General features: G+C 50.4%; 5 protein-coding genes and 2 non-coding genes across 7 annotated transcripts, besides 14 other annotated features; 2 read left to right on the top strand and 5 right to left on the bottom strand.

Moving 5' to 3' along the window:
* Positions 1-132: 132 nt before the first annotated feature.
* Positions 133-1,020, bottom strand: efm7 (putative nicotinamide N-methyltransferase Nnt1; the record flags this gene model as incomplete). The annotated part of the gene is made up of 3 exons (XM_001271334.1): positions 133-198; positions 248-808; positions 868-1,020. The coding sequence occupies 3 exons, from the start codon at positions 1,018-1,020 to the stop codon at positions 133-135; spliced, it is 780 nt and encodes a 259-aa protein (XP_001271335.1).
* A 532-nt stretch (positions 1,021-1,552) lies between these two features.
* Positions 1,553-1,590: a microsatellite.
* Positions 1,554-1,584: a microsatellite.
* Positions 1,591-2,030: 440 nt separating the features above from the next.
* ACLA_041260 (uncharacterized protein) lies at positions 2,031-2,486 on the top strand (the record flags this gene model as incomplete). Its single annotated transcript, XM_001271333.1, has 1 exon — positions 2,031-2,486. One exon carries the CDS (start codon positions 2,031-2,033, stop codon positions 2,484-2,486), a length of 456 nt encoding a protein of 151 aa, XP_001271334.1.
* Positions 2,487-3,470: 984 nt separating this feature from the next.
* Positions 3,471-3,490: a microsatellite.
* Positions 3,491-3,755: 265 nt separating this feature from the next.
* Positions 3,756-4,358, bottom strand: ACLA_041250 (uncharacterized protein; the record flags this gene model as incomplete). The annotated part of the gene is made up of 1 exon (XM_001271332.1): positions 3,756-4,358. The coding sequence occupies one exon, from the start codon at positions 4,356-4,358 to the stop codon at positions 3,756-3,758; it is 603 nt and encodes a 200-aa protein (XP_001271333.1).
* Positions 4,359-4,640: 282 nt separating this feature from the next.
* Positions 4,641-4,672: a microsatellite.
* A 1,462-nt stretch (positions 4,673-6,134) lies between these two features.
* ACLA_041240 lies at positions 6,135-6,252 on the bottom strand. Its single transcript has one exon. It is a non-coding gene; the product is annotated as a tRNA-Leu (tRNA).
* A 1,063-nt stretch (positions 6,253-7,315) lies between these two features.
* Positions 7,316-7,434, bottom strand: ACLA_041230. The gene has a single exon. It is a non-coding gene; the product is annotated as a tRNA-Leu (tRNA).
* An 831-nt stretch (positions 7,435-8,265) lies between these two features.
* ACLA_041220 (caspase family protein) lies at positions 8,266-9,956 on the bottom strand (the record flags this gene model as incomplete). Its single annotated transcript, XM_001271331.1, has 9 exons — positions 8,266-8,291; positions 8,344-8,513; positions 8,568-8,788; positions 8,840-8,936; positions 8,987-9,062; positions 9,124-9,168; positions 9,227-9,595; positions 9,665-9,804; positions 9,868-9,956. 9 exons carry the CDS (start codon positions 9,954-9,956, stop codon positions 8,266-8,268), a joined length of 1,233 nt encoding a protein of 410 aa, XP_001271332.1.
* Positions 9,957-10,264: 308 nt separating this feature from the next.
* Positions 10,265-10,303: a microsatellite.
* Positions 10,266-10,303: a microsatellite.
* Positions 10,304-10,516: 213 nt separating this feature from the next.
* Positions 10,517-10,542: a microsatellite.
* Positions 10,518-10,546: a microsatellite.
* A 63-nt stretch (positions 10,547-10,609) lies between these two features.
* Positions 10,610-10,637: a microsatellite.
* Positions 10,638-13,889: 3,252 nt separating this feature from the next.
* Positions 13,890-13,934: a microsatellite.
* Positions 13,891-13,934: a microsatellite.
* A 424-nt stretch (positions 13,935-14,358) lies between these two features.
* Positions 14,359-14,395: a microsatellite.
* Positions 14,396-14,537: 142 nt separating this feature from the next.
* fbx15 (F-box domain protein) lies at positions 14,538-16,571 on the top strand (the record flags this gene model as incomplete). Its single annotated transcript, XM_001271330.1, has 2 exons — positions 14,538-14,687; positions 14,742-16,571. The coding sequence occupies 2 exons, from the start codon at positions 14,538-14,540 to the stop codon at positions 16,569-16,571; spliced, it is 1,980 nt and encodes a 659-aa protein (XP_001271331.1).
* Positions 15,875-15,908: a microsatellite.
* Positions 15,875-15,958: a microsatellite.
* Positions 16,572-16,692: the final 121 nt, after the last annotated feature.

The raw sequence follows: 16,692 nt of genomic DNA, 5'->3' as shown, positions 1-16,692 counted from the left end.
TCCCCAGTTCCTTCATATGCGTGGTGTGTATTATGACTGTCTAGTAATCATAATATTCTACTTTAATGCCGAGTCATTAATGTCATTATGCAACGCCAATTCTATATACTTTTTTCATGCTCCCATTCCAGCTCATTTTAATTGATCCGGAGCCCATCGGATTTCATACCCAAACACCGTCCTCCGAAGCAATTCGTCCTGTCGTTCCGTCAGTAGCTGCGATCCCAAAGCGAGTGGGCAAACCTACACCTGGGTCGTTCTCGAACAAAACCGTATCCATAACCTTCTCGAATACATTGGTGACCTCAAACCCACTATTCTCCGCCCGCGGAAAGAAAGTCTGCGTCCTGGGAAGGAACCAGGGCTCGTAGGGAGTAAAGACTACCAGCGCGACCGCGTCGCTTGTCTTCTTCAGGCATTGCTGCATGATCTTGATTAGGTTGGGGTGCTCGGGATAGTTGTACACGACATCCGCCATGATCAAGAGATCAAACCCCTTCCCTCCCTCAGGCAGATATTCAAACAGTGGTTCTACCGGATTCCCCCATTTATATCCATCGACGTGAAGGGATGACGAGCTGGGGATCATCGGCGCCGCCAGCGAGGCGTTGTGTCGCATGTTTTCCACCAGCTCCGGATCGGGGTAATCGGTCATGACGACGGTGCGGGCTCCCTTGACTGCGCTGATGATGCTGGGAACACCAGCAGCGGCGCCGATCTCCAATACATCTTTCCCTTCGACAAGTCTGCTGGCGTGTTCTTCTAGGTAGGTGGAGCTCGTGCGGCCGGCGTTCCACAGCAGGTCGCCCTCCAGAGACGGTCAGTCGGCGAACAGTAAGCGAAAAGCTTGGATCAGCGTGTTCGTACGTAGAGAGCATGGCTGCCGACCAGGCGCACGCGCACGGTCTCGCCTGAGAGCATCTGATGCTCCGCGAAGGTGGGCTCTTTCTCAGGCGGGTAGAAGCCTTCGGGATCTTTGAAGGTATCCCCGAACCCGAGGAAGTCATCTTCGGAAGACATAATGCGAATGAATTGAAGGAATTGGGACAATAGAAAGATAGGACCAGTTACAGGAATAACAACCACCAGGTCTGTCTTCGCAATCTCGATAAATTCATAAATTCTCTATCGGGCGATAGTGGGGTAGTTCCAGAAACAAACTAGCGTAAACTTTTCTGCTGATGCTGATGCTGTCACATGAGATCACGTGGACGTATCCCCACAGCTGCCGAGGCTTTTGCTGGCTGACAGTACCGTACAGAAACATACACCGTGGTACCTGCAGCGGGCAGCCAGAACCCCGCATGGAGGTGCGCAGAGATACATACCGGATACAAATCGGGTAATCATCGGGGTCGCTGGGTCTGGAAGAAAATCATCATTATTTGGTCTAAAGGCTTAAGAGTCTAGTGCTCCAAGAGATGATGATGGGGTCATGGGGATATTGTCGATCAGTCGCATAGTTCACTTGTCTAGCTGCTAGTGTGCCAGCATCTTGGAATGACGCTCTGGAGTCTCTCTTCTGTACTGCACTTGATCTATCATAGGCTTTCTCCTCTTCCTCCTCCTCCTCCTCCTCCTCCTTCTTCTTGGCTGGCCTTTTCCTTGGTCGTAACAGCGTCATCACGGCTTGAATACTTTTTAGTTTTTCAGTCTTTTCCCTCTTCCTTCTATTCTTCCCGGACGTTATCCCCCGCGGTGTCTCTACTCTCTAGTCGAACCCCACGTGTTGTCGATTATCTTCTCTTCTCTTTCCTCTCGTCTTGCCTCTTTTCCCTAGCTCACTACTTTTCACCATCATCTCCTCCATCACGCCATTATCAAATATCAGGGTTGCTATAACCTCAAGCATACTAGTACTATCCTAGTCAATCGACCGGTATCAGCCCATAGATACAGATCCCAACCCTCCATCCGCTTCCCAGCCTTATCTCCGTCCCTCCGCCGGTCGAGTCGAGAAGAAACGGGTCTTATTTCAAAACACAGTTGCATCTCGTCTCTTTTTCCTCCGCGCAAGAAAAACTCCCATCATGGACACTTCCACCCGCAACCTTCATTCCATCACCCACTCCAAGCTCCAGGGCTCCAACATACCCATCCCATCCTCCTCGGTCACACTCGGATACACCCCCTCCGCGATGGCAGCCCAACCGCAGAACAACCCGGCCTTCGCACCCGCCAACCAAGCATCATACAGCGCTGTCCTCCCTGCCTCGTCAGCGACAGCTCACCCTCCCTTCCAAGCCCCTGGCCAGCAATATCATTACAGCCAAAACCCCGCCTCCCTCAGTGGTGTCCCGATGCAACCGTCTTCCTCGACAGCGCCAGCACCAGCCTCCGCAGACAGCCACCCCCACCAACCCACCGGTTCGGGGGGTCCGTTGGCGACGGCGCCCTTCCTACGAGACTTTAGTCTTGTCGCTGAAGCGGCGAAACGGGCGCAGATGTCGGTTGTGCTTCGGGATCTGGAAAGCGTTACTCTATAATGGGTGTTTTGTTGTCGCTACATTCGCCGGAGCGATCGGACTACGAGGCGGGAGGGCTGTTGCTCGCCATTTTCCTTTTTTTTTTTTCTGATTTCATATACTACTATAATCTATCACTGGAGTTTTTACACGGAGAATAAGGTGGGATGGACCGGCGCATTTGGGGGTGTGGTGGGGGTGTATGAGCATATCTCTCTTTTTGTCTTTTTTTTTTCCCCGTCTCCTTCTCCTTTACAATTTAGATACACTCTTCTTTATCTTCCCTCGACAATTTCCAATTTCAAAAAGGAAACGGGAATACTCCCAAGTCCTGGACTTGTGACTTCTCATTGAACTACGGAATATCTACCCTGTCCAGAACGGACATGTAACCAATCGCTTTTACAATGACCAATGGGCCTTGGCCTCCGTCGGCTCAATGCGCATTGTACTTAACCATCTTGAGATCGGAGTTGAGTATCCAATAGATACTTGCGACGATGTTTTCTATCACAGGAACGGAGTAGGTAGGCTATCTAGTCTATCCGTACCCTAGGCACGATAGATAACGCCCAAACGATGGAAGCGAGCGAGCGTGGCCACCGGCCGAAGCCATTCTGGGGCGTCAAAGCGATTGAGGCATCCTTAGTGAAAGATTCATCTCGCTCGGACAATTGCAGCTGCCAGTTGCACTTGCACCTTGCTGTAGGCTAAGCCGCTTACCGCAAATATACTAGGTTGGAACTGATGGGACGAAAACCCCTGTCGATACATCGAGGTACCGATTGGTGCGCGTATATTGGGAAAAGTCTTGTCCTGTTTTGAATTCGACTTGTCTATAAAAAAAAGGATGTAGATAGGCTGCGGGAAAACATACATGCATGTTTTTTGTACATGGTTGCCTGGGGATTTCCAAGAATAGGAATCGATGGAAGATGGAAGGAGAGGAAAACACAGTTTATGAACAGGAACGAATTGGCTGCACCCAACGCCGAGCTATGCTGCAAAAAAAAAAAAAAAAAAAAGGATTAGGAAAATATTGGAGCGACTTTCTTTTGGACAAATTGGAAATTAGAGGATTAGGAAAAAGAGAAAGAAAGTGGTATATGAATATGGCTGGAAAATGGTGAGTTGGAACCTGGGAACTGTTTTTGCTGCCTCAGGGACCCGTGAGGATTCACTTGGCACGACGAAGTATAACCGAGATGGTTTGATCTCGGCAAGGTATGTCCAGATTCGAGTAAGTGAAGCGATGCGATCAATATGACTGACATGTCGTCCACAGACGCATCAGATATCAGCCGAGGAGCCGATCAGATTCGGCTGTGAGATACTCGCCAGAGGGCCAGGCCCATTCCGCTTCCGCTTCGAGAACTCGAACGTCGACAGCCGCCTGCTCAGCATGCGGGTCGGCGGCGACCAGCTATCAAAGGAGAGGATGGACAGCGGTCTCAGGCGCGGCGCTCCAGACACTGCGAGGGGCGCCTTCTCCGCAACGGGAGGGATCCCCGAGGAAGTCGAGCCGCGCGGGGACGCCTCGGCCATGAGCATCGACTGGCGCCGGCTTCGGATCTTGTTGGCCATGTGGCTCTTGGGGTCCAGCTGCAGGGTGAAATCCTCCTTGATGTCGTCGAGAGCGTAGGAGAAGCGGTGCAGCAGCCGGGGTTTCTCGGCAATGGAGGGTTCGCGCTGCTCGAGGCCGTAGAGGTGCAGGGGGGTCGAGTCGGGCGAGTCTTCTCGCAGCGGGGTGGAATAGTATCGGCGGACGGGGGAGATGGGTCTCCTGCGCCGTTGGGGGACGGGAAATGAGAAGACGGGTTGGTTGTGTTGGGAGACGGGACTGCTGGGGTACGAGGATTCCCGGGAGGAATCCGTGGCTGATGATGTCGACATGATTGCCGCTTCGGATGTGGTATATAGGAGATGTTGGTGATGAGGATGATAATATAGAATGATATTCGAGTATCACGACGATAACTGATAAGTGATAAGTGGTGGGAGAATGGAGGTGTGACGATGAGAGTGAGTGTGTCAGGATTAAACTCAGACTCAGGAGATCCACGCAGAAAACATTCTTGTTCGGTGATCTGATCTCGGTGTGAGAGTTTTACTTGGGAAGAACAGGGAACAAAAAGTAACGGCTCTAATAATTGACCAGAGTGGAACTGCCCTCGTTTTTCTTTTCTTTTCCTTTCTTCTCCTGTCTTGCTGTATCCGAGTCCGTCCTACATCCAAAAGATTCGCCCTGTACCACTGCATTCTGTGTTTCCTGCCACCTGCTGCTGCTGCTCTCTATTTTTTTTCGATTCGTCCCCTCGCAGCATATGTCACTACTCACTACTTTAGTACTCGGTACAAGTCCATGGTTCATGCTCCTGGTCCCCTGAACAAGCAGATCATCATCACAGTCCGGCTGATCTGAATGGAAGAAGATCTGAAACGCCCAACCGAGCCGTTATCCGATGGGAAACAGATCATCAGAACTGACCGGGGTGGCTGACTCGCACGTCTTTTATTCGCCAGGTGACGCAGCACTTGACGTTGCCACAAACATCTGGCAACGCTTGATCGCATTGCATTATGGCCTATGGGCTTATGCGGTTCGAGCTATATATAATCTATGCTCTGCTGGGTGCTTGACTGCTTGTCCGCCTCGTCTCCAGTCTTGCGGTTACATGCCGTATGTAGGTACGTACCATGTACGCTGTAAGTGCTATGGAACTGCTAAAGCTTCCTGACATGACGACTGGAGTGGTTGGTGGGGTTCCATCCAAATACCCATGGTCCCAGTGCATGGCCCACGGGAAGCAGAGATCCGATCAGAAGCGAAGAACTCGAGAAATAATAGAATAGGGGGAAATAGGATCTGTACGGAGTAAGGGATAATAATCAAGAATACAGGAACAACATGTCTTACACCCAATTCCAACAATAATGATTATGATGGGTCGACTCCGCCACACTCCCAGCTATATAGCCTACTGTGTACGGGTGTTGTGATATCTCGATTCGATTGTCTTTTCGATATGATCTTCAGGTACAAGTGATGGCAGCTGGCAGCTGGCAGCTTGCACATTGAACTTTGAGTACTACTCGGAGCCTCGGAGGTTAACTACTTACCATCCAGCAGTCGTCGTTCAGGTTCCCCCCAAGAAAAAGGAACAAAAGAAGAAAAAGAAAAAAAAAAAAAGCCAAGCTCGCCTCGGGGAAATCCTTAGCCACTAGTTATTTAAAGCGATCTGCCCCCCTGCAAGGTGAAACAGACTACCAAAAAGGCGTCTAGCCGAACCAAACTATGAACTTCTGAAGTCTTGGCCTGCTGGCCATGGTGAGCTGGAGGGTGCAGACTTCAGAGCGTATGGGAGTAGAGTATAGATAGTATCATGTCCCTAAATCTGTGCATAGTATGAATTACTGGGAAAGGAGTTGGTACCTAGGAACCCGCTGCATACAATACAATCCTGCCGCAGTTTGAACTGGACCCAGCATCCGGTATGCCGCAAATGGCAGGGGAGCCGAGCAGACCTGGCTTACTGCTGCATCTAGGCTAGGAGGTAGTCGGACATTGCCAAACAGAAAACTGTTGCCAGGCTAATGGATCCAACCTCCGAGGAAGGAGAAAATCAAACCTGGGGAAAAAATAAACAAGGGGAAAAAAAAAATATAACCTGGCAAGACTGGGAGTCGAACCCAGGCCTCTTGCGAGAGTGCATTGCTTCTACTAGTTGACTAGAGAAAGCTAACCCATAACTTGAGTGCACCACCTTAACCACTCGGTCATCTTGCCATATTGGTTGAAAAATTGGGCAACTTTTAGCATCATAAAGCTTGAATCTTTTCGTCTCTCTTCCGTCCCTTCTCAACATAGTTGAATCCTATGCCTTGTGGCCTGTGGGTAGCATGCCACAAAAATCAAATGCTGTCTATGTCATGTTCTCAATGAAGACCACCGAGCGAACCCGGTCATTGATCACTGGTATCTACGAACCAATCAACTCATCCAGACGATAATAAACTCCCTGGCCAGGTAGCAGGCTTCCAGTGACAACCTCGTTCTCAATCTCAATACTTGCTTGGTGGAGTGAACCTTTCTTTTCGCGCTCTACCATGTAAGTATATCTCCACTCTTGCAGGTTTCCCGCGATATCCGTAGGACCTTGCACACTCTCTTTGGCAGACACGACCACTCGGCCAGCAGTCGCTTTTCCCACGGCGTAAGATCTATCGGGTGATATCTGGATTTTTTTCCTCGGGCTGTCGCTGTCTATGCGATATCCGCGGCAGGCTTAGAACCAGTGCACGGGGGAATAAATATAAGGGTTCTTGTCGCGCAACTTTCCCCGTCGGTGATTGTATTCAACCCCGGCGTCTGGGATATACTACGTATCCTGGATTCAGGCATGCGGTGAATCAAGGACATCTGCCTATCCCGATGACTGGAGCTCTTCAAAATGCCCCTTTCTGAAGTACAGTAGTCACATAACCATTATTATCACATCGAAAGGAAAGCGCAGATCGATCATGAACTGGGTGGTAGGACGTTCCTAAAAACTGGCGATGTTCTCTAGACAGGCCAGACCTATCTACAGAAGTGCGTCCAGAAAGAAAGAGTCTGCCGGTTGTGAACCGCGCCCAGTGTTGACTTGACGCAGCTTTTCCACCCTTTTGTCCAGACCATCCCTGAGAAGTAAAGTATAAAAACATCAACAACAAAAGTGAATGGAAAGCAACCGAAGTATCCGACCAGCAAGCAAACCACCCATGCGAGGATATATTAAACGCTAGTAACTCCGTAGGGTAGTAGATAGAAGAGAAACCAAAAAAAAATGAAAGAAAAAAAAAAGAAAGCATGGTAAGACTGGGAGTCGAACCCAGGCCTCTTGCGAGAGTGCATTGCTTCTACTAGTTGTCTAGTAGAAAGCTAACCCATAACTTGAGTGCACCACCTTAACCACTCGGTCATCTTACCATTACTTGGTAAAAGTGGATGACAAAGCTATCTACAGCCAGCAGAAATAATCATTATCATTCCGATGAAGGGATAACTCAATCAGTACAGTCCTCATAGGCTCATACCTTATCCACCGCAGTGCCATGGTTATGCGCAAAAGCTTGATGCTAAAGTCAGTACTCAGTAGTCGGTACACTAACCAGTCTGCGGCTGGCCTGCCTTCCGTACTAACTCTACCATCATCCATCAGGCTTAGTTTTCCGCCTCAGCACTTCGGGCAACGTTCTGGAGAAGGACGCGTACTGCGACAAAATGCGTAAGCTGGGAGCCACGTAATGGGCCAGTGACGAGGCCTTTTCTCCAGACAGAATAGTGTTCTGTTTGTCGGGTGGGCCGCGCGTGAAGTCCTTCGAGGATCGAAGTTTATCGAGGTCATACTCAAGTTGTCAACACGATGGAGAAATATTGGAGGCACAAGGATAGCCGCTGTCTGGGTATATCTATCTAATCTGGTGCGGTATCAAATCAATCCGTGCGCCATGAAGCCATGTCTAAGTACGTATTGAACATCCCATCATAACACAATTGAAAAAGAGAGAGAGAGAGAAAAAGAATAGAAAAAAAAGATCAGTATTAGTGATCGGCCAAGGACTCGGTCAATCCACTTCACGGAAACCGAATAGCCCAGTATTCAGTCTGAATGTGAGATCCAGATCCTCTGATTTGGCCCGACACCTCATCCAGGGGAATGACAGAATCTATGGTAGTATAGCAGTTGCTCATTGTCATTCAACCATTAGTCATGCAGCGTCCCTCGTCGTCATCATCATCATATAACCTCTATAGGGTTCACATCACAAAAAGAAGATTGACATCTGTCCCCCCGTCAGCCAGCTGGAGAGTCAACGCCCTTCGCGGTTTACTCACCTAGAGGATGGCTGCAGCTCAACTGCGGCTTCTGTGTATACTTGCCCTCCAGCTCGGCACGGATTGAGTTCAGCAGCTGCAGATAGCTCTGGTTCGGCCGCTGCTTCTGTGACTTGATGAAGGCCCAGCTCAGGGCACCACGGGCTTCTCCGTCTTGGAAAGTGTCCGCTCTGAGGCGTTGTAGGTCAGCGGGATGCGCACGAACCACACCCAATATCACTTACGATGTCTGAGTATCCTTGGAGCCGGAAAACATGACTACATCCGCAGGGGAGGTCTTGGTCATGACTGTTCGCTGGCGCGCGGAATCACCGATGGCGGCTTTCTTGAGGAAGCCGATAGCTGTCATGGCGACTCCACTCAAGTCACCTTTCCCATATGAGGCTAAGGCGCTGAAAAGGTCTTGTGCTGCTTCTTTGGCAAGGTTGGGCTCTTTCAGGATACCCTACACGCCGGTTAGACAATGTCTGCCACACAAAATTGCGGAGACTCTGACCTGAGTTGAGTAGACATATGGCAAATCTAAAGCAGTTCCCGAATGGCAGGAGTCGAATATAGCCGTTAGGCGGACCCCAGGTTGCAACGGCCGGACCCTACACCAGTAAGCATAAGAGACAGTTGCGAGGCGAAACAGGGAACCAACATGATGTTATGCATCTCGTCGTCAACGATGTGGCCCGCAACTCGGTAGTCAACAGGATAAATGACATCGTCGTATCCTACGATGATTAGTACATTCTGCCTTTCGCGACCAGAAAAAAAAAATAAATTTCAACTCACCATCTTCCTCATCACCGTCAAGATCGGGGGTTCTTCCGCCGTGCCCTGAGAACACAGTTTAGAACGGCTATACGACACCAGACAAGCGACATAAGCAACTCACCCGAGAAATGAATGAACAACGAATCATTCGGCTGCGCGTCTTTGACCAACCACTGCATCGCCCGCAGTATATTGATCTTCGTCGGAACACTCATCGGATTCTTCTGGTCGTCGGTGAGGATGACCATATCCTCTCTCCGATACCCAAACCGCTCGTGGAGAAAGGTCGACATGTTGGTGACATCGTTGATACACCCGCGTAACTGATTCGGCTGCCCGATGTAGTTGATTCCGATCAGGAGGGCTCTGCGCCGACCGGTGCACTCCGAGTACTGGAAGCGATAGTTCGAGGGCGCGCCTTTACCGAAGGACTGCGACTCGCGGGGTGGACGTGGGGGGAGGCTGGGGTTTGTCCATGATCGCGAATGTCCTGTGCTGAGGTTAGATGGCGATGTTCGGTTTCAGTTCGTAAACATATTAGACTTTCTTCCGCGCTTACCATGCTGAGGATGCTGGTATGGGGATGGCGAGTGGGGAGGTGGCGTGGAATAAGGCGAAGGATAATTCCCGTAGGTTGGGGGAGGAGAGTAGGAGTGGGCTGGAGGAGGAGGAGGTCCTTGAGGCGGATATGGCGGGTATCTGAGAATACATCAGCCGTTGAAGGCTTTGAAGCATACACAATGTGAACTCAAGGAATCTTACTGGTAAGAGTGCGGCGGCCACTGCGACTGTGGAGGAGGGTAGCCACCAGACCAACCCGGAGGGGGAGGTGCAGAGTTACGGTGGTACATCAATCAATCAAAGGTGTTGTGGTAAAGTAGTCGCTGTGCTGAGTGCAACGACTGTTCAAGGCGATGTGGTCGAGTGTCAGCAATTGATGCTTATTTTGTTTATTTATGATTGTGAGCCAAGCGGTCTGGGGATCAAACTAGATATCTAGATCAACAATGGGAAAGGGGGGGGGTATCTCGAGGCTAATAAAGAGCAGGAAGAGGTGTACAAAAGGTGACGATTGATAATGAACCTGAATTGATCATCACCATCATCGCCATTTTAAACCCGATTGATACTGAGTTATGGGCTTAGCTTAGTCGTAGTGTCTCTCTCTCTCTCTCTCTCTCTCTTTCTCTTTCTCTCTGTGCCCCTCCGAGGCACCAAGGCCAACAACAGGCTGGCTGATTGATGGATACATCGGCAACTGTGGGGAGCCCGCTGACGAAGGCACGCTCTGGTTGGCCAGCCAAGTTGCCAAGCGGGTCACATGACACCGGGCACACAGCATAAGGGCAATGGAGCGGTATGCATGTTGCTTTATTTGGGGTTGGGTTTCACTGCCGAGGGAGTACTCTGTAGAGAGAGAGAGAGAGAGAGAGAGAGGAGATCATCAAAGAGCATGGCAAAATAAGTTATCTATCTACTAGACTACTAACTAAACTAGGTGGTCCATGTACACCATGTACACCATGTACACCGCCGTCGATGCACTCTAACGTGGTCGTTTTGCCTCTCAACCAATGTCCCGAAAGTCGGCATCCTGATCCTCCCCCAGGGGCTAATTCATTCTAACTTCTATCTCCGTCTCAATCGAACAACCAAAATGACTAAATCCGAGTCTCAGCTGACTCAGTGATTGTCATCATTCATTCGTTCTTCGTCGATGATGCCAGTACTACTAGTCGGAGTCGACCTTCCGGAACATTCGGGCCCATCATTGCCATTTAGGCATCTACATTTCCCAGCCTTGGCTTGCAGATGGATGTGAATATTGAATTCATGATGAGAAGACCATGATTCGATCTCTTGGCTCGAGAGTCAACTTGGCCTTTCGGGTTCCCCGCATATTGGCATGTTAAATCTCGTAGGGCTGAGCGATGGGCTGAATGATCAATGATGAATGAAAGAAATCGGGATTCGGCTTTCCCAGTGCCCCGTCATCCTATTTCCTTGCCACAAGACATGGATGATGTATCTCCAGAGTAGTGGCGAACATTTTAGTGCCCCTGGCTATCAGTAATTCCGTATCCGACTATCCGTCCCTTTCAAGGTTGATTGAGGATCCGAGGTGGCTTTCTGGTGGTTAAGGGGTGGTCATGGAATGGACAGCCACTGGAGCCTCCACCTACTCGGACTTTTACTCCTTCCTGTCCGTGGAAATTACTTTTTTTTCGAAGGATAGTCAAGTAATCAAAAATTTCACTTTTGATTAGTATAGTTAGATGGCCTTTAATGTGAAATTCTTGAAGGGCTCGATTGTCTTACAGGAGATCGGTCATTCGTAATGTTTTCCGTTGACAACTTCCACCTCAGGGTTCCATCATGGTTATTGTCATGAATGTTTTGACCAAGACGAGCACATACAATGCTACCTCACCAAAATGTTCCTTATTTGTATCACCTTGGTAGCGAATATACGACGTTCCAGGACTCTCCAGGACCTGGATTCTCCACTAGAAAATTAAAGAGGCTCTGAGTTGAGCAGCAGATAAGCCTTATGCGTCCCTAGAGACCTGGATTTATATATTGTGGGAAAAGTTGGCTTTGCCAATTTTCGGCCAGGATCAGACTGTCAGGGTCCATGTTAGCTTATATGAAAAAAAAAAGAAAATCTCTGGGATGACCTCATTCTCGGGCTTATCGCACAGTCGCGTTCTCCCCCGGAGAAAGAAAATTTGTCCTCTCTTGTAGAAAGAACCACAGAGAGTCAATGAGCAGGCTTTCCAGACATCAAACAAGGACAATCCTTATGGAATTGGACGAGTCCTGAAAGTTGTCACTCGGCAGCGTAGGCAAAGTCTGCGATGACGATGGGCTGGATCGCTGACACGTCCATTGCCAGCTGGAGATCAAATGGATGTCATGGCTGGCTTAAATGTGATCTCCGGAACAAGATGGATGCCACCAAGGCCGTTATCGGCGTCCAAAACGGTTGCATTCTTGACGAGGCTGTCAGTTGCGTCCCAAGCGCTGACTCGGGGCCCTCGGGACACATCAACACTAACAGCAACGACAAAGAAAGCTCGCCGAGCAATCGTGACGGACCATGGTCCATGCGTCACATCAGACCTTCAATGCAAGCATGGGGGTCTAGCAGTCGTTATCGTCGCTGGGTGTGATCATCCCGTCTTAGCTCATATGCATTGCTGACGGACTTTACGGCTGGCGTAGCATGGGGGGCCTGCATTAATGCCATGGGAAAGTCTGGTGCCCTTCATAGTCAGACCATGATACCAGAACGGGCTTCTCACCCCCGCATCAGTCTGGCTGATCGAGGGAAGATACACAAGTGCTTACTTCTCCATGATAAGCATGATTCCGCCGGAAGGTTTTCCATTGGTGAATTTGAGAGTGTTGAGAAGCCCAGACGGCCACCTGCGCTCATGCATCATGCTGCGTGCCGCCTCAGAGCCATGATATAGAACAGGGAGCCTGTAGGGGGGGGGGAGAGAGAGAGTTCCGATAGGAAGGTTGATTCGTTTGTAGTTACTTTGTGGTCTTGACTTTTTTCCCGGGTGTCGTCCCCTTCTCCCAGCCTCGTCCAGCCTTGTTTGAGCCTTGGAGTTGTGCCTGTTTGATCATCATTTGGGTCTTTGAGGCAGTGCAAAGCGGGGGGGGGGTAAGGGGGCCAGATAGGATCCTGCTGTAGAAATGCATGCACCTCGAGACTCACGAGTTGAAACGTCACACAGATATTTGATATGAGGCCTTGATCGGATGATAACATGACACGGAATCATGGGATGATGCATACTGCATCGTTGCACGCTCTGTGTCCAGTTGGCGGGTATTCGATGCCTGAGAAACAGGGCAGCCACTGATTCTTTGTTTCAGGCTCTTTCAGGCTTCCGGATTGTTGAGGATGGCTCAGCCACCGGGACGACTGAGGATTCAGGAGAATGGCCGAATAATTGAGCCGCATTCTTTTTGTAGCGGTCAATCCCATCATTCTGAATCATGCTCCATTCTGGGTTGTTTAAGTTGGTATCCCGTATTACTGTGGGTTTTTCCCCCCCCCCTGTGGTGCGATAACTCGAACTGGCTAGTTTGAGGCGACAAAGTCCCCTCTCTAGGCAGCCAGTCACTTGAGTTTGGAATCCTGTCGACGATGAAAGGAGTACGGAGTAAACAGCGCGAAATCCCAGCAGATCGGTAGATTGGGTAATAACATGACACTCTCCTGAGTCTCCTCCCTTGTTTAGTTGTTTAGCGCTCAGATTGTCGCTTGAAAGAGCCCCATTCTATCCCTGGGTAGCCCACGCCGTTCGATCATTATCGGTGTGAGTGTGACTGAGCGAGCACTCTCGGGGCTTTCTGGACTGGACAGGTCTTACTTGGAGCTCTGGATCAGATACCCCAAAAGAACGGAAATGCGACTTGTTTTTAGCATTTCGACAGATAGTAATGTACTGCGCTGATGAGGTGACACAACAGAAGCGCAAACTCGACCACAAACACTAGTAGGAAGTCAGGGAGAAAAGAAAGAAACAGAACAGAGCCTTGTGCTTTTGCAATGATACCAAGTCACTCGCTTGGTTGGATTCAGGATATAGGTGTAGGCACTTTGGAACCGATATCCTGACTAGTAGTTACAGCGTACAGACCACATACAAACTCCGTAGACATCCTGTAAAAGTGTAAATCCACTTCATGATCCAGTCAACCGACGCCACTGGATCGAGTTGGCAACTGGGACCGAGTTGGCCGTCACAATGAGGCTCTGCTCGCGGTCTCTCTCTCTCTCTCTCTCTCTCTCTCTCTCTCCTCTTTCTCTCACACTAGAGTCACTCTCCCCTGAGCTCAGCGAGTGGCGTTTCTGGATCAGCATTCTATCTATTCGTTTCCCAGGGCCCTTGTGGGCTTATGTGGCTGCCAATGATGATGATTAAATTCTCGGCTGGATTTTGGAATGAAAATCATCCATCATTAATCAATAACCCGTCTGTTGCAAGGACCAATCGCATCCTGCAATATGAATCCTTTCCTGGAAGCTTAATGAACGAGCCTCAGAGAAGAGGCTGAAAATGACTTCTTCAACTACAAATGCTGCTCTGGCAGCTCTCTTTCCAAGAGGCGACATGCAAAGATGGGTTGCAGGATTGCCATAAAGGGAAAACCTTCATCAGATACTTCCTCCATTGCCATTCACTGCCAGCCTCATCGTCATCTCCATCGCAACCCCATCCTCATAACACTTCCCAACTATAACAACAACAAAAACCAACAACAACAACAATATATGACAACTTCTTGTTCCAATATCCCATTGACTGTTGCTGTTATAAGTTATTAGAGACATCAAAAGAGTCGACCTTTGCCTCACTCATGCTTTACTGGCGCCGCTCTTCCTCGTCCCTGCCGCTTCGGTCATGACAACCATGACCAGGAAGCTGGATTCCATCCCATACGATGTGTTCTACCAGATCGCCTCGAGCCTGGACTGCGATGACTTTGTCAATCTCAGTCGAGTCAATCGGGCGCTCCATTCGCTGATGCGAGAGGATTCGATTGCACGAAAGACAATCGAGGTATGTGTGGCTGATTCGTATTGATTCTGACAGTATCACCTGACATATCCCTAGAGTAATCTGCTGCACACGAAGGAAGGCCAAGAGGCGTACCGAGCCAAGTCGGGATATCGCAGAGCAGTTGGTCATCTGTTTGATATCAAGGAGGCTTTCGCTACCGCTCAACCATATTCGGCGTCGGTCTTAGCCTACGGGACTGCCTTTCTGTACAAACATGGCTCTCTTTGCTACATCCACAATAACGAGATCCGTGCTCTGAACGTGCACAGTGTTGATCGCGTGGAGCAGGTTCTGAACATCCCCAAAGTCATCTCCCGCGCCATCCCTGGCTGCGATCCGTTGCGCTATACCATCCGGGTTTCGCTCCTCAACTACAGTGACGGGATTCTGGCGTTCTTGGTAGAAATGGGCGAAGGGCTTGAGGCTTGGCTCCTTGCGGTCGATATGCGAAGAAAGACAGACGGCAGGAGCGGCCGTCTACGTCTCCGAGCGCCGCTACGGTCTACGCGGCGATTGTTCGTCCGACACAACAAGTCCTATCTGTACTACGGCGCGCAATCGGCTTTGAGCCATCACGGGTATCCGCAATGGGCAATCCACTGCGTTGATCTGGCTACCGGACGGCACGTCACCGACAAGCCCGTGGAGCTGGAGAAGCTCGTGGGTAATGAGATCGGCCAAACGGTCTGTTTCGAGGTGTACCAGGACCACCTGTACGCCGTGTCAACGCTAGTCGATTTCGAAGAGGAAGAAGTTGACTGGACCTCTCTGTACATGTATACCTGCATCGCGCCTCGCAGGAACCCGGGGATAGTAAAGCTCGCCGATGAATGGCGTCGACAGCACCGCGAGGGCCCTATTAACGAAAGCTGGTCGGATCTCTCGCTTCGAGTAGACGAAGCCACCAACCAACTCATGATCCTGGAGTGTCGGCGTGAATGGCGCAACGGAGGCAGTGATAATTGCCGCACGTATTACATGACGCCTCTCCCGTCGCCTGCTGAATTTCCTCGGAGTAAGCGACCGGAACACCGTCCATCACATAGCTCCATGGCTGTGAAATTACCGGACGATCCCTTAACAAAGACACTAGATTCATCCGATAAGCCGATCTACCAACAGGGCCGGAAACGACTACGCAGGTACTACCACTCAGAATACCCACTGGACAGGGACGATGATGGTCACAGCAGCAACAGCAGTAACAGCAGCAACAGCAGCGGCGGCAATAGCAGCGGCAACAGTCCCGGCATCTACACACCGCAACAACACCCGCGCCACGACTTCATCCTAGCCAAAACCAAATTCCGCACCTACAACCTCTCCGCCTCGAGCTTTGTCGATCTCGTCACCGACTCCCAACCGTCACGCCAAGGCAGCCACATCACACACGATCGCCTCCGCCTCCGTACCGTTTCGCGCAAACGCAAGAGCCCCATCGATGACTCCAGCAATATGCTTTACCCACCCGACCTCCATGACGAGGAAGGGAGCCTTCTCGAACACAGCGAGGAGCGCTTCGCCACCCGCGGAGTCCGCATGTGGCCACCCGACGACGCGCCTGCGGAGCTGACCCGTCTCCTCTGTCCGTCCACTCGGGTCGGGAAAATCCACGCCTCCGCTGATGAACGCTCGCTTGTCTACGCCGTGAACCAAGATGGTCTCTCCAGTGGCGTTCAGGCTATCGTGCTCATCAATTTCGATCCGACCATCCGGCACCCGGGTCTGAGGTGTCTCGCTGACAAGACGGACGACATTGAGCCTCTGCAATTGTGTCCGCCTCCGCAAGTCGGAGACTCTCCTCAGGAGCGCCAGGCGGTGCCATCTGTTCGGGAGGAGCCGGCCATGTATCTCAGCATTAATCATGGATATTGGCTTCGGTGAACGGATGGACTTACGGACTACGGCCACGGACACGGATATACGGAGTATTACATCCTAGATGACATGACAACAACCTAGCCCTGGTAATGATAATCAAATAAAGCAATACTCAACGTCCCAC

The sequence above is a fragment of the Aspergillus clavatus genome, genomic scaffold, assembly GCF_000002715.2.
Source record: "Aspergillus clavatus NRRL 1 1099423829802 genomic scaffold, whole genome shotgun sequence".
Lineage (NCBI taxonomy): Eukaryota > Fungi > Ascomycota > Eurotiomycetes > Eurotiales > Aspergillaceae > Aspergillus > Aspergillus clavatus.
This window is presented reverse-complemented; position numbering and strand designations above follow the sequence as displayed.